This window comes from Atractosteus spatula, chromosome 19 (assembly GCF_055471065.1).
Source record: "Atractosteus spatula isolate fAtrSpa1 chromosome 19, fAtrSpa1.hap1, whole genome shotgun sequence".
Taxonomy (NCBI): Eukaryota; Metazoa; Chordata; class Actinopteri; order Semionotiformes; family Lepisosteidae; genus Atractosteus; species Atractosteus spatula.
The window spans coordinates 13,583,899-13,600,058 of record NC_142724.1 but is presented as its reverse complement, the minus strand read 5'-3'; the positions used below and the strand labels follow the sequence as shown (position 1 = coordinate 13,600,058).

Here is a 16,160-nt window from a genome sequence, read left to right as displayed (position 1 = left end):
ATGGTGCAAAAATCCCGCAACGGCGGTGTTTACCCGGGTCCAGCCGGAGAGAAAAAGCTCAAAGTAGGCTTCGTAGGGCTCGATGCTGGGGCACCCGACTCCAGCAGAGATGGGGCGCTGCTTATCGCTGGATCAGACGCTACCAAGCGAGGCAGCATCTTAAGTAAACCGAGATCCAGCGTCACAGGCACTGGGAAACCTCCGAAGAGGAACGCCTTTTATCGAAGATTGCAGAATTTCCTCTACAATGTTTTGGAAAGACCAAGGGGATGGGCGTTTATCTACCATGCTTATGTGTAAGTAGTGAGATTCTGTTATTTACACATATGGGAATAACACGATTGCTGAGTAGCAGGTGAAAACATATATTTTCGTACCATTGTCTATAATAAGGTCCGCAAGCGCTGCCAAGCGAAACAGAGGCAGTCAAGCTCTCAAAAGCGTTGTGTCTTCTGGTTTTGAGTCGCTCGGAAGGAAAGACAGACATGCTATACAGACCAAAAGAAATTGATTGTGTAAGCAGTGAGCATTACCAATTTATGAGTTTCACTGCGCACTGAAAGCCATTAGTCTCCTTTCTAGAGTTTTTTTTCCAAATTCTCCGTAAATACAGTATATCATTACTAAAAACAGAAGTCTGTGATAATATGTCTGGATAACATTGGTAAGATTAACAGAATAATTTACAACTCCATAAGTTATTGATGTGGTAACATGCATTTCTGACTGCAGACCTATTCGTTGTAAACGAAAGTGTTTAGTACTGGCCGATGTGGTCTTCTAGAAGCCAGATATAACAAACAACAGACAAATCCAATCAATAACGCTTCCAAGATGTAGCCTAGATTTGCATTATAGAATTTTCTAATTACGTCTTACCGAGGCATTCTTAAAGGACCGCTCGAATCTCGAAGCCTGCCAAATAAATGAGTGGCTCAAATCAGCATTTCAGTTCCAGATGTTTCCGAATTAATGTGAAGGTTTAGAATATATTCGCCTTCAAAAAGACGAAGCAGTTAACCAGAAGGCACGGCAGTCTACCGTCGTTTGAAATTTAATTATGGTAACGTTTAAACCGGGACTCCTTATTACTACAGGAGGTTAGGTCTTGATCTTGATCTTGTGATGGGGCGCTGTCACTGATGTGTCGTGTCTTCTAACATAACGTCTGATTCCACATCTGACACACACACACACACCAAATCGCAGCAAGAGCCTTCGACTGATGTGAGCTTTTATTCGCAGTCAATTGAACGCGAGAAATTTTGCCTCCGGTCGCTTTGCAGAAATGTCGTCAAGTGCTCCGCGGTCTTTCACTTTCAGGAGGTGCCGCTGCTGGACAGCTCCTCTGACGGCTTTCGTACTGTTCTGTATTGCCTTCCCATGTGACATACGATGTCTCCTGCTGCAGTCGTTCCGAAAGCAAATGTGGTCTGTCGTTAAGGTTCTCCAAAGCATACGAGAAAGCTGGAGAAACGGATTGGTAGGCTAGGCGGGTCGCCAGTTCAGTAAAAATACACCTGGCAGTTTGTGGAACTGGTGATTGTGAATAGTCTCGCCAGCAGTTGTTTATTGCTTTCACGATAGCCATTTAGTGTGCAATAAACGCTCGTTAAAATCGGGCGATTTTCACCCCACGACGCACACATACCATTCACAAATCGGTCCATAAACTGCACGCAGCTGATTGTTCTAAATTGTCTATAGTTAGTTACAGATACCTCTAAGTATCCCAGTATCACCATGGACAGCCTTTTTAATTTTTCACAGTGAAGACATCCGTTGTATTGGAACTTCTGGAATCTCCACTGATTACCTAGTTGGCTGATCTACTGTATTTGCTGAACCAGATTCCGCTTTCATGCAGCATAAACGATGACAACTCAAAGGCTCGAAGAAACCCAGTTGCTGTCGTGCACATTTGGTTAAAAGTTCTAAATACCGTGAACCCACGTTAATGGCCTGTGCGCTCTTCTACCCAACAACTGTAGCTCAAAAACAAGCTCAGGTTTCGTCTGGGTTAACGTGACTGTCGCTTACTGCGTGAAGACACGAATAGCAGTACTGCTGCAGAAATGGCCAGTGCAGCCCTGTTGATCCATGGCAACGGACAAGACAAAATAGATCTAAATGAAAGTATCCATTTTTGCTGAAGTTCCGCATGTAAAAGGATGAAAAGCGTTGTTTAGTGTGTTGTAACAGAAGTGCGTTTTGAGCGCTTCGAGCGTATTAATTGTCGGAGCGGTATAGTATTTTCGGTTTTCCTTCTGTTCACAAAAAAAATTAAAACAACAGACCGTTGGATATTTAACAAAGTACTGCATAATGCAACGAATGTATGAAAAAAAAAACAATGATTACAGTAAATCTTCCCACTACTCTACATTACGGGTTGCATGGAAGTGGAATTGTAGCTTTTTGTTTTAGAATGTCGTGTAAAGAAAATATGCTATAGACTTATATAGCAAATCTTTCATTTACCCAGTTTCCCAGGCTTGTAAGCTGCCTTCGATGACAGAGGTAAAATGTCACATGAACAACGTGAATGAATAGTTAGTAAGTAATGAGGATTTACTAGTTCGCCGTGAATGAAAATATTCGTCGAACCTGCATTATCCTAAAGTTTTGAAAACCAGGAAAAATAATCATCCTTTTAACTTTTTTCCCCCGATATTTTGACTTTTGATCTTCTCCACTGATTTAGGCCCCGCTAACAGCACTAGAAAGTTATTACTAGTTGATGTCCTGTAAGGTTGAGAACTGAATTACTGTACAACCGTCGTCTCAGGCGCACTTCTTCCCAGCTAACTAATCTCTAACCCACAACTCTGAAAACCAAGAAAGGTTAACGTATCGCATTTATTGCATCTCATGGTTGCGGTGCACAGTGAGAGTACTACGTAGCTGTAAACCTTATGCTGTTGCTGATCTTATAAACAACAAATCGGTTGTAATCGAGCATACTGCATTACTGTAGGTATTACAGTACAGTACGTTCTGTGTCTTTGCTACTTGGTTTAATAGCTGTCTGCTCCCAGCAGGTCATGTGCCTCGACGCGCTCGGAAGCACAGTACTGTATGTTTTCTGTGTTGTTTAACTGTGTGACGGATTGTTGTCCGTCAGTCCATTATTGGATCAGCTAAGCAAAGTGCTTTTCATTGTTTCATAGATTTTATTGCAACTTTATGAAGTGTTTGTTTTGTTTTCTTTTGGCTTTGGGCACAAGGAAAATTGTTAGTTCCTAGTCCATAAATATCTGTACCTTTTCCGGTACAATAGGTAATGATACAGAATCTAAACTTTGAGTGAGGGGGAACACACGGGAGGTTACAATCGAGAGGAAGTCATTTAGCTGCCAGGCTGCTGGTAGCTAATTGATCAGCAGATATCATCCAGCCATTTTTTGAAAGAAGCCAAAAGAAGCCAGGGCATCAGATTCAAGCTCATGGTCTAAACCTTTGGTCTAAAATTAAAAAAAACCTCCTGTTCTTGTTGTTAAATGCCCTTCTCTTAAAAATCCAATTACATCCTCTGGTTCCTGTTTCACTATTGATTATGTAGTATTCATTGGCTTGACCTTGTCAGTGCCTTTGAGGATTTTGAGTCATATTTACCCAGAATAAGACAAACACAGAAATATGGCTAACTACTGTAGATAATTTTAATTGTTTTCGCAAGAACATTTAACTAGAATTTTAAAATGTTCTAAATGATTGAAATTTTGCGTTTAGTGAATAAGGCACTAGTGAAGTCTTGTTACAAATCCCAGCAGAAAGTGTTCAGGAAGAAGGTGCTGGATTCTAGAAGACAGGGTTGGGGAAAACCGTTTTAAAATTTTAAGCACACCTTACAGAATTACACCCTGAGACCCGGCAGCCCGTGGCTCAGCCCATGTGTCCGTGTTTGTCTTAATTAAATGTGTAGGATGAGAAAGACAGAGCCGGTTCAAAAGGATGACGATCCAGCAGGGATTATAGATCTCTATGGAGATTCACAGCCTAACAATAGCATCAGTTGGACCATTTAAAGTTAGTTTTGTAGACCAGTTATGTGCTAAGGTGAAATGAAAGCCTGTCCCTGCTGATCCATTTTATAATATGACCTTGATCTGTATCTAACTTCATATTCTGTTCCTGCCAGCCACAGTTTTAACAATCTCGCGTCACAGTGCTTTAACTATATAATACTTTTCTGATTGTCGCCTTCATGACCTCTCACCATCCAAAAAGTCCTACTATATTATCTCCTCACTTAAAGAAGATGGTCCTGAAGTGCTTCCTGAAATTGTAAAGAATCGATAGTCACCTTCTTGACCTCAGCTTTGTACAAGCCTGTAAATGGACTCCTTCAGGGGTGCAAGTGTTTAGTCTTATTACATCTCCCTGCTCAAGCTCTGCCTCTTCTTGAAGCACTTACATTTCCCCAGTGTCTTTTTTTGGAGCGGGGGACTTAGAGTGCTTTTGCAACGTCTGGAATGAAATATTGCAAGCCTTGTAGACTACACAGTCTATACTGTACATATATGTAGTTCTTATAATTGCATTTGTATTTAATAATGCCATGTCATAAAAGATGTATCAGGCTATGTATGACCATGTGAGCATTTGCACTTATTTTCTGGAATTGTTTCCCTATGTTCAACTGCGATGGAGCAAGCTGAGGCTTTGTTGAAGCCTTTTCCTTCTCTGTAGGAAATTGGACACATCTGCCCTGTTTGAATGATTAGCAGAAAAAGGATCTTCTGATTGGCTCTGTGATTAATTGGGACATTCCTCAGTCGCTGTAACAGTGGTCAGGTGCAGAGGGCAGGGAGCTGTGTCTAAGCTCCTGGAGTTTAGGGAGGGTATGTGTTACTGGACTTCTGAATTGTAGGGGGTTGAGATAGTACAGGAGTGTTTAACTCCTGTGCTTTAAAATCAACAGCTAGGCAGCAGTCCTAAGTCCAATTCAGTTTTGTGAAGTCAGAAAGAGGTACTGAAGACTTGTGAGGAATTTATTACGCATGAGATATACTAAAGACAGATGGATCCAGAGAGAATTCCGAATACCGAATTCCTGGATTAGTTTGAATTTTCTGTAGTCTTTATAGTGTAGTAGATTTATTGTGTTTCTAGTTGGCTGGATTCCAGAGGGTAAGCTGTGCCAGTAGGTCTCTGAAGAGACATGGAATATGTATCTTCTGGTGCAGGGAAGACTGGCTGTGGAAGGGTGAGTCCGACTGAGTGTGCCAGGAGGTCCCAGGGTAAGGATGGGACAGGTTTCCTCCTGGGAAAAGGAGGACTGTCCATGGATGGGAGAACCTGGTTGAGTGAGCCAGGGGTTCCAAGGAATGAGAGGAAAGTTTTCTTTTATAAGGAAGAAGAGCAATAAAGAATGTGGGAGGTCTTCAGAAATTCATGTGCTCCTGTCCTCTTAGTGGAATAAAAGGCTGAAGAGTTCTTCTACAGTAGAAGAGCAACTAAAGATCTTTTGAGGATTAATCTCTGGGAAGGGCTGGTTTTGGGACTGAGCAGGCTTCTCTGAAAGGGGACCATTGTCATGCTCTCTCATAATTAGTCACATAACTCTGATAAACGCCGGCGCACTCCCACGACCTCAGACAATCAGACACCAGCCCCATCCAATTCTCGAAAATGACAGCACACAATCTACTCATCCTATCACGTCTCTTGCTTCTCATCGCAACGTCTATTTAAACCTCCTCAACCCTCACTTCATGGCTTGGTATTAAACAGTCTACTGTTTTCCTGAGCTCTTCACCCTCGAAACCTTTTTTTCGAACCCGCTCTTCAAGCCTCCTGGATAACGGCACTACCTGCTTACCCGACTTCGACTTCATCTTACCCTTATTAGATTCGTTCGCGACCTGGCCTGCATAGGATTCTTCACGTCAACCATCGGTACATCTTAGGAGCCTGGAAGGGTTCCACAAGCCAACAATGTCGGATCACTGAAGTGTGAATTCTTAAAGTGAACGATATGCTGGGTCAGGGCTAGAGTTTGTAGCTCTGGGGTTTGGCATTCATCACATCAGCCTACATACATCAGCAGTGGACTGCAGCACCAGGAGAGACACCTGAGCATGTGCTTTCATTGCAATAAGTATTTACTGACCCTATGGTTTACACGAGGATAAAATTGTGCACAGCACCAGGAATCAGTCCAGCAAAGACCAACAAGATACATTCCTTGGAAATGTTCCACTCTGAGAGGCTAAAAGAATTAAATCTTTTGAGTCTTGAGACGAGGACGAGGGGATGTAATTCAATTTTTCAAAATCCATGAGAGTGTGGACAAAGACAACCCAGTGAATGTTTTCTGAATCAACAGCGAAACATGATTCCAGGGAAACAAGTCGAAACTATATGGACGTGCATTTAAAATTGAGAACAGGAGCCAACTTTTTGCAAAAAAAAGAGACCATTTTTTTAAACTACTACCATGGGAGAAATGTTTGGATGAAATTTGAGTCAATTACCTATTAGCAATTAAAAAGAGTTAATTGTCCAAATAGCCCCATCTCTAGCAATTCCTGTGACAATGATATTGAGCACACACATCAAACGTTGTCATAATATGGTATAACAAGATGTGTCTAAAGGGATATTAGCATAAAAACTGAAAATCATACTTACTGTTTTTTAATGATATGTCTTATGGTTGAAGTGATTTTCTTGTTTGTATCCCTTTTCTATTTGGAATCAAATATCAGAATGAATTTTGGAAAGACCACAATGTGAGGATATTGCTAGTTAGATAACGGAGCCCTCTGAGATTTCTCTAGTCATTCCAGAATATGTTCTTAAGATTACTCTAGTAAATGTAAGAAAATGTTGGCTAGGAAACCACTTCTTGCAGTTTAAGGTTGTGGAGCAGCTGAAGCTTATGCTGGCAAACAATGAGTGCAATGCAGGGTACACCTGGAACAAGACTCCAGTCCATCACAGGACACATACAGACCTATGGTAGGGCTGGTTTCCCAGAAAGCAATTAACCTACGAGTATGTCTTTGGACTGTCAGAGGAAACTAAAGAGGAAATCTACAGTATGAATACAGGAAGGAAATACAACCCAGGGCCAGAATCGACCCCAGATACCCAGTGCTGCAAGGCAACAACGCTAACCACTGCACCACCATGCTGCCCTTGTTGTATACCCTATGGTGTGTGAGACACAAACTTAACTTTTTAATAGACAAGAGGATGCTTTGCACAGGGCTTGTGGTAATGCTTACATTACTCAGATACACCTGACTATGTCCTGTATCCTACAATATTTCTGCTACTACAGTATACATGTATGCTGCAGTTTATATATATACTGTATAAGAGATCACTTTATTAGCTATATACAATTTCTTGCATTAGGAATTTGTCTTTTCACATACCACAGCTTGCTCCCCATGAGATGCACAGGCACACAGACAGGGAGAGAGAAGTTTGGGTTCGGAGCACAGGGTCAGCCATTTATATGGTACCCCTGGAGCAACTGGGGTTAAGGGCCTTGCTCAGGGGCCCAACAGAGTAGGATTCCTCTGCTGGCCGCGGGATACAAACAGGCAACCTTCCAGCCACAGGCTTAGATCCTTAGCCACAGAGCCACCACACTGCTCCGCCCATAATACTAGTATGTATGTAATACTGTACATACTGTACATTGATTGCAGCATTACCATCATGTAATGTCATCTTGCTCATTTTCACCGGTTAAGGAAAAGCTGAACCTAGTCTGGGATGGGAGGCATTTGAGAAAACCCAGGTTGCTTCTGTACAGTAGGTGGTGTTGGTGGGCCAGTAGGTGGCACTCTTCCTCCTGGATCAGATTTTCCATGCCAATGCCCTAGCATTGTGACCAGGAACACTATGTTGTAGGAGACGTCATGTTTCAGATGAGGTATTCTACTGTGGCCCAGACCACTTGGTAATTAGGGGGCCCATGACATCATTCATAAGGACAGGTATTTCGTCTCTGGGCTAAATTGTCCTTTAGTTTTACTCAGTCTGGCCTACCTAAATTTCCCTTTATTCAGTTGGGTGGAGAAATGAGAAATTGTTTTATCAATGTGCTGTGTACTGGAGTTACTGGTGTGTAATGACTGTAACACACACCTCTTGGGGCAGGGTGCACTGTTGTGGATGGATTCTAATATATGAAGCAGTGTGAACTCTTTAGGATATGAAATACTAAGAGTTCTTATATTCAGAAATGCTATTTCTTTTGTTTTGCAAGTAGTATAAAAAGGCATACAAGAAATGAAATAGTACGGTAGGCTAAAACAAAATACAGATAGACGTCTTTTGCAAATGTACTTTAAGAGCACGGATTGTCTCATGTACTGTATAAATGGGCAGCATCCTAAAGCAGAAGTTTGTTCTGGACTCTGCAGATCACTGCTTCTCTGAATCCCAGTAGACATGGCACACGTCATAGGACATTAATCATTGGGCTTGTTTGGAAGGAATGGGCTCAGTGGGAGATGGGTTCACCATTGTCTTACAGCAATGCACACTCATGTGTTAGGTCTACTTGTTAGGTGTAGAAGTCGGAAATGGAGATGGGGGAAACCTAAGATATTTTGCTGTGGTGTGCAGATCTAGCAGTTACCATCTCTCTTGCAGGCTGTCCAAATTCTATCAAGCCTTTGCAGATCTCTTATGCCGAGTTTTAATTTCACTCTATCGATTTATTTTTTTCCTTCAGCCTTTTAACGATTTTACCTACAGTAAATTGCAATCTGAGTATTGTCCCCCATAGCTGGAACAAGAGCTTTGTTTAATCGGTACTATTCACGGCTATTTGCTCTTGCCTTTTTAAGCCACATTTGCAATATTGGAGTTGAGGTTCTTTGGCACGGTCTAGAATAAATGTTTGTTTTCTTCTAAAAGGATCATGATTTGGGATTTTTTTTTATTTCTATGTAATGGTATCTATAGGTCATATGACCATTATTGGAATGGTTATTTATGTGTGAGAAATGTGGGTGCTGAGAATTCTTTGTCTTGACCAGGCACCACTGTGCTTTTTCGTGGTAAAAGTGCATTGGACTGGAATAGTGTAGGTAGTGCACCCATTACTTTAAGCACTCTCATTATCTAGATTGGTAACTGCTGGAAGCTGTGTTAGATCAGCGATTCTTGAGTACTGTTAAGTCGCAGTTGTTGGACTTGCTTGTTAGTCTCTTGGGAATGTCAGTTTGAGCAAAAGATGTTCGATGAATGGAGGTGGTCATTTTCTGAAGGCCACTCCCTGAAATCTCTATGCAAAAGAATATTGTGTTGTATGGCTGATCGTTTGGCTCAAGCTTTGCTCTTACATGTTAAAATACTCTAAAATGTATATTAATATATTGTTTAAAAAACATTTTTAAAATACTTTAATGTTAACATTAACAATTTTAATGTCTATTTAAGATTTACATTGCTCTTTTGCATAAATGATTAACAGCATCCATTCACCAAGGCTACTCCTAGCTTGCTAATGCTCACTAGCCGTCCTTCAGATGAGACGTAACACCAAGGTCCTGACTCTCTGTGGTCGTTAAAATTTCCCATTGGTCCTTATCAATCATGGCCTCCTAATAATCCCTATCTATGAATTGGCTTCATTACTCTGCTCTCCTCCCCACTAATAGCTGCTGTGTGGTGAGTGTACTGGTGCACTATGGCTGCCGTCACATCATCCAGGTGGGGCTGCACACTGGTGGTGGTGGAGGGGAGTCCCCATTACCTGTAAAGCACTTTGAGTAGAGTGTCCAGAAAAGCGCTATATAAGTGTAAGCAATTATTTATTATTATTATTATTATTATTATTAGTTTGACCACATCTGCCCAGATGAAAACTGAAAGTGGTCAGCCTAGACGCACAGCATCAGGGCCACTTTTCCATGCACAACAACAAATGAATGTGCCTTTTTCTATGCAGTAAGCAAATGGGGTGGCATGCAGAGTTAGGCTGTTCCAGGTGTGATCGTTACCTTATGAAAGAACAGAGAAACCAATATAATCTCCTATCACATTTCCATTTGGGGTTCTATTTACTGAAATTTGTGATGTATTAACTCTTAGAAGAAGGCTCAACACCAGTTCAACACCAGCCCTTGGTGTTGACATACAGTATATACGGTAGGAGCCAGCAGGTTTTGTAAAACCTGAAATGGATCAAATTATAAGATACAACTGAGATATGTAAAACAGAAGATATTTTAATTAGGTTTCAGAAAAGTTATTTTTTTCACTGTATTCAAACAGTATTTTTAGTATGCGAAATGTTAATTTTTTGCTTAATACTTTACCTAATTGTACAGGATTTTTATATTTCCCATCACAGGAAGAGTTCCCCAGAGCCTTTCAATAACTCGAGTTTGTCATTGCTCAATTATTTCTGGAGTGTTCATCACTGCCTGTCCGAGTGTAATATGAAATTGTATTGACGTGTCGAAAAAGGATTAAGACCGTTTTACTTGGAAGGCAATTTTCCATGACTTTGTGGACCGTTCAATAAAATTTCATTGTGTTTTGAGAACTATAGAAAAGCAGGCAATTGTCTCATTTGACTGAGAATGAATTTCTTAGAGCAAGAAGGCAACTCTTTTGGCCTTTCTCACCACATTTATGAGCAATCTGGAACATGATGTGTTATGACTGGTAAAAAATACAATTTACCCTCGTCTTATTTTCATTACCATTTGTTTTCAAGCTATCTTGTTCACCACAATATCCAGGCTGCTATTCCCTAAGTGCATGTCTGATAAAGACTTTCCTGTGTGGCTCTTGGAAGGAAATGATGAGCTAAGCAATCACATTTCCGTAAATAGAAACGAAACACACAGGAGGGTACAGAAGGAAAATAGTGCAGCAGTATAGCATGGACTCATTTTTATTACTTTTTATATTCTTTTGTGTTAAGCTAGTGTCTTCTCACAGGTCTCATGCAATAGGGAGTTTTGTATTAAAAGAATTAATCAATTATCATTTTCTAAATTTTTTATTTCATAGTCATTTTTTTTTGCTGTGAGTTCTGTCTCAAAGTGCCTTTGCTCCCCACTGCTTTACATTAAAGTTGTGCCTTAAATCTTCCCCTATTTTTGTGGTCATCTCTCTTTCCCTTGTTGGCACTGGTTCAATTGTCATGATCGCAAACCCCTCCTCTTAAGGACGCTCCAGCCCTTCCGTGTTTTCTCCCATTACCTGCACCTGTTCCCTATTTCCGTTCCCCCTTAAAAGCCAGACGCAGACTTTACTCCTGGTTCCTCATTGAATTCCGTTTCATGAGAGCCTGGGGGTCCTGCTGCGTCTGGCTCCGTTATGCTTTTAACTTTCTGTTCCTGATTCCCCTCGCCGGTTCCGACCCGAATCCTGTTCTCCCCGGATGGATCGCCTGGCCATGGACTTCTGCCTTTGTTTCTGATTAACTGTTTGGATTTCCTATATGGATTGTTTGCCCCGGACTCACTTCCCCTGGACACCTGCACTCCTTGGACACACCCCCTTGTCTCCATCCCTTCTCCTGCATGATATTATTCCTACTGTGTCTTCACCAACCAGATCGTGTCGTCTGCATAGGGCCCGGAAAGAACTGCTATGTGACATCAGTCTCATGCCGGAACAGTTTCACATGTGTTTTTTGATAGACGTCTGCCCCGTCCGTGCTTTTTGTGGTGATCTCCAATTGTTATTTTCCAAGCTCAATCCTCCCTCTTTACTCGGCAGTCTCCCAGCTTGGTCACAATAGAAAGTAGGCTGGGAAAGACTGGTTTATAATTTCTTTGCCATCCCATTCTGTATCCTTGCAAAGGTCAAACTGCGCAATAAGCAAAGCTGTTTCTTGCCCCTTGGCTGCAGGAGTGTGTTTTAAATGTTGAAGCACTCATGTCTGTTTCCTGGAAAGGTGGGGGAGTGACCAGGCAAGCAGTTTAATGAGGCTGAAAAGTAGCATATTTCGTGATTCTCTGGTTATTTGCAAGATTTTATCGCCCTGCTTGACTTTTCTGCCCTAGGTTTCTGCTTTCAAAACCGGGGCCTAAAATAGTAAATGCCAGCAATTTTTGATGATCCCCTTAAGCCAGCTATTTATATCCACCATGTGAAACCAAAACCACTTGCTTTACCACTTGGGAGACTGAGCTGCTCAAGGCTGCAAGGGTACTCTTTTATTTTACCTCCAGAGGCATCTCATCTCCTTCCTCTGAAAACATAAGACTCATCATACTGTAGCTGCCATTCAGTCTGAATGGGATTACTGCACGTGCATCTTACAAATTGCTTCAAATTACATCACATGAGAAAGCTCATTTGTCAGGAAAGGAGCAGAAAAGTATATTTCCAAAATTTACTCAAGTAAATCAGAATGTTTAATTGAATCGTTGTCTCATTGCTTCACACACTTTCAGATTGTGAAGCTTGGATATTTTGATGGTGCTGCACCCTGTTCTGTGCTTTGAAGAACAACAGGAATATTCCTTGTCTGTGTGCTAACATACAGCAAAAGGTTAAAGGAAAAGAGAATCTATAGAGTTGTTTAATTCAAACAGGGGAGACAACAAGGGTGTATAATTGATACAAATATCCAAAAGACTAATTCAGCATACAGTACATTGAGACAAGCACAATGCGAGAAAGTCTAAGATAGGGCAGGAGCCATAAAGGAATTGTGGATATCTAGAACAAACCACTCTATATATATTGTTGGATTTTTTTTCTGCAATTCTTAAAAGAGACAGCCGACAGCTTCGTATTTGAAAAAGTGTTTCTCATGTCTGTGGAATAAGAGGTTTTGTTTCAGGCTAGGAGAGGGGAAATGGAACATTGACTCCTTTAAAGTTTCAGATTTTGCATTTGGCCAGTATTTGTGCACATCATACAGCACTGCAGAAAGAACTACCTGAGCTTTAATTGCATTAAAAGCACGTTCAGGTCTAATGCTGTGCCTGGGTGAGCCAGAGCTCACAGCCACTAGTTTTCCCTGGCCAGCATTCCCATGCATAGCCACATTCCACCCGGGGCTGTTCGGACCTGCTCAGGCCATTTATCCCAACTGCCCTCTTCCAATTAACAGGGTACTGCAATCAGCAAACCACATTGCTTTTGGCACTGGTACAGTGCTCTGTCATGGAGCTGCTTCCAAGACAACATTGCTTCCACCTGAAGAATTCCAAGCCTGTCCCCACCCTGACAATATCTGTCCACCTGACAATATCAGTCTCCTGCCCAGCCCTGAACCACTGGCTTCAAGTTCACCATCTCCCCGCACAGTAGCACTCTTCCTGCCCCGAAGACTGCGTTCATTTTCAGAGCAGTTCTGTTCCCGACCACGTTATTCCTTTCTCCATTTCCGTCATTCTCCGTCCCTCCTTGACCGTCCCCAGGGGTTGCCAAGCTCCACCACTTTGGATCTCCCTGCCAGCCTCCAAAAATCACTGACCTGAAGCATTTGGATTGCCAGCCTGCGAGCAAGACAGGGCTGTCACTTCCACCTCGCCGCGTCAGAACATCTCTGTGCAATGCTTTCAGATTTAGCACCTTTCAACTCCTGCTGGCTACAGCAACTTTGTTGTTTTTTTTTCAATGAAAAACACTTAGAATTTTTTATTTTTGTGCTTTGCCCCCAATTCAGGGTCCATTCATCTGATACCAACTCTCGGGGTTTATCAGGCAGTGTTGTCCCCTGTGTGAGATTAATTTACGGAGTAGTTTTTGAGATTCTCCGAATCTTTGAGGCTGCAAACTATGTGATAGAGATACCAAAGGCCATCTATTGCTTTTATTTAGCAAGACTTGAGGTTTTAAAGGCAGAAACAATAAAATATCTTAAATTTTAAAATAGTATCAAATTATCTTACATAGATGCCTAATATTTTTGAAAATGTATTGGCTTTTTCAACAATTATTCTTTCAAATGAGAACATTTTGTATCTTATGTTTTAGAACATAAGAAATGTTATAAATGAGAATAAAAAGTAGTTTTATTATTATTTTATTTCCTCAATAACTAGCGGTTAACTGATCTGCATTTTGAGAAATATTAGGTTATTAACAGTATGAATAGAACCACTGGTTGATGAACAGTAAGAAACCAATTTAGGAGTAGGCGTCGGATGTGCAATGAAGATTCCTAATTAGGGAGTGATCTCTCTCTGGCAGTAGCCTGACCTGCTTGTAATTGATATTACATGTCAGACAGAGCCAGTGTTTTGCACAATTTTTAAAATGGACTGTTTCCCATTTCCTACATCTCTTAGTATCTTAGTAGGAAAAATAACTGAGAGATCTGTCTATAACAGCATTTCCAAGACTTCTACTGAATAGCACTGTCACAGTATTGTCTTCAGGGAAATGGCTTCAAATAATTGTCACAAACTGTAATTTATATTTTATTAAACCAAATCAGGAAGGTTTTCAGAGGACAGAGTGTTGATGTAAATTATTCTGAAATCTCAAATAAATATGCTTGGTCCTCATTGATGAAAACCTATGATCTTGCATCAGCAATCTAATCTGTGCTGGTTATAATTCAGTGCAAATTAAAATGGTATTTTGCAATGGAAGTCCTGGAAATAGCTTTGTCTGCACTGTGACTTTTAAAAACTTGCTTCATTGCACTTTGTGGAGTCTAGTTCTATATTTAAACTGGCCCCATGGGTATTCATGCTTACTATGTATTTGTAACTTCTAAAACCGCCACTGAAAGAGCTGAGAATTCCTGGGTGTTTCAACAGAAAAGTTCTGACTCAGCCCAAGCTGAGTCCAGGTGTCACCGATTCAAGTCTGGATGATGTCATTAATCTGCTTTGACAGGGGTTCCCCAAATGTTGGGCCAAGAGCTGCCAGTCGTAGGAGAGCATGACTCAGGCATGAGTGTGCATTTCTTTGACTTTCTCCTGATCAGCTTTGAGCCTACAGTGATATTAGTGGGAGAATCATTGTTCCTCCACTTAGTGCAAATTTGCCTATTTGGGATCACGAAGCTGGCAGCTTCAAATTTGGATTAGCTCAGGCAGGTAGGTGTGTGTGTCAGAGGAGTGCGTGCCCATTTTTTTACTCTCCCCATGGGGTGTGACTTTTAGAGTTGATTCCTAATCGTCAGCTAGTGATTGGGTGACTTTAAATAAACGGTAGTTCCAAACATAAAAAAGAGAAATCAGTATGTTTTGACACTTTGTGATGCCTTGACTATCATCTTGGAGTTAGTTCCTTCAAAATTCTGATTAATATATGTTGGCATTCCGCTTTCTGCTATAACAGTGTACTTCATCTTGCAGGTCCTTCCACACGGAGGCGAACAGTTAGATTGATAACAAACATGATTGATGACTCCATTAGCGAATGCAGTGATACCTGCAGTCTTGGTCACATGCTGTTTCTGTCTGTACATTCAGACAGAAATTATTCAGTAGGGATCTCATGATGTGGGGGGGATTCATCCAGCACTATAGTTGCTTTGTGTGCGAGTGTGGAGTTTAATTGCTAATTTCTTCACGTTGTGACCTTGTACAACATCTCCGCTGAGCTTTTCTCCGAGACTGTCTGTAGTCTTTGTAAATGGTTTGCTCTTGGTCCGGGGCGAAGGTCGAGCAGCTTTCATATCAATAACATCTGGGGAGATGCAGAAGAAGTGTCATCCCAAACTGCTTCTGATAAACACAGAGAGGCCTCTCAGAAAGCTCTGAGGGTGAAGGGAACATGCTGTGGCATGTTAAAAAATGATGCTTGATATTTTAGGGAGCATTTAAAAGTGAATTTGTGTAACACATTTCCAAAACATTTAACTGACCATATGTCAACCAGCAGCCCTCTGGGATACTCTGTGTCCTGCTAAAAACATCCAAAATATCAAATTAGGAACATTTTCAAATCTTTCCAGTTATTTCTTACTTGGAAATAAATTGATGACTCTAATTTTTTTTAATAGTTCTGTTTGTTTAATAAGCATTAAAGCTGGTTAAGGGCTGTACTTGCAATTTCTATAGAGTGTGTTATCTCACACAGTCTTAAACAGAAATCTTGAACACAAAATTTTGCATGGCTCTAATTTGTTCATTTCTATCACCAGCTTTCTGTGCAAGCAAACCACAATGATTAAGAAGTTCACCACATAACGTCAGGGATTACTGAGCATTACACTGTAAGGGTGCTCTTTTATTCTCGAACATAGCTTGTTAATA

At 41.1% G+C, this 16,160-nt stretch overlaps 1 protein-coding gene across 1 annotated transcript in view; it reads left to right on the top strand.

Annotated features, from left to right (window-relative positions):
• The window catches only part of kcnq2b (potassium voltage-gated channel, KQT-like subfamily, member 2b), an 87,033-nt gene continuing 70,873 nt past the window's right edge, over positions 1–16,160 (top strand). The window contains exon 1 of the mRNA XM_088937577.1: positions 1–296. Coding sequence (XP_088793703.1) covers positions 1–296 — 296 coding nt within the window. The remainder of the gene's footprint in view (positions 297–16,160) is intronic.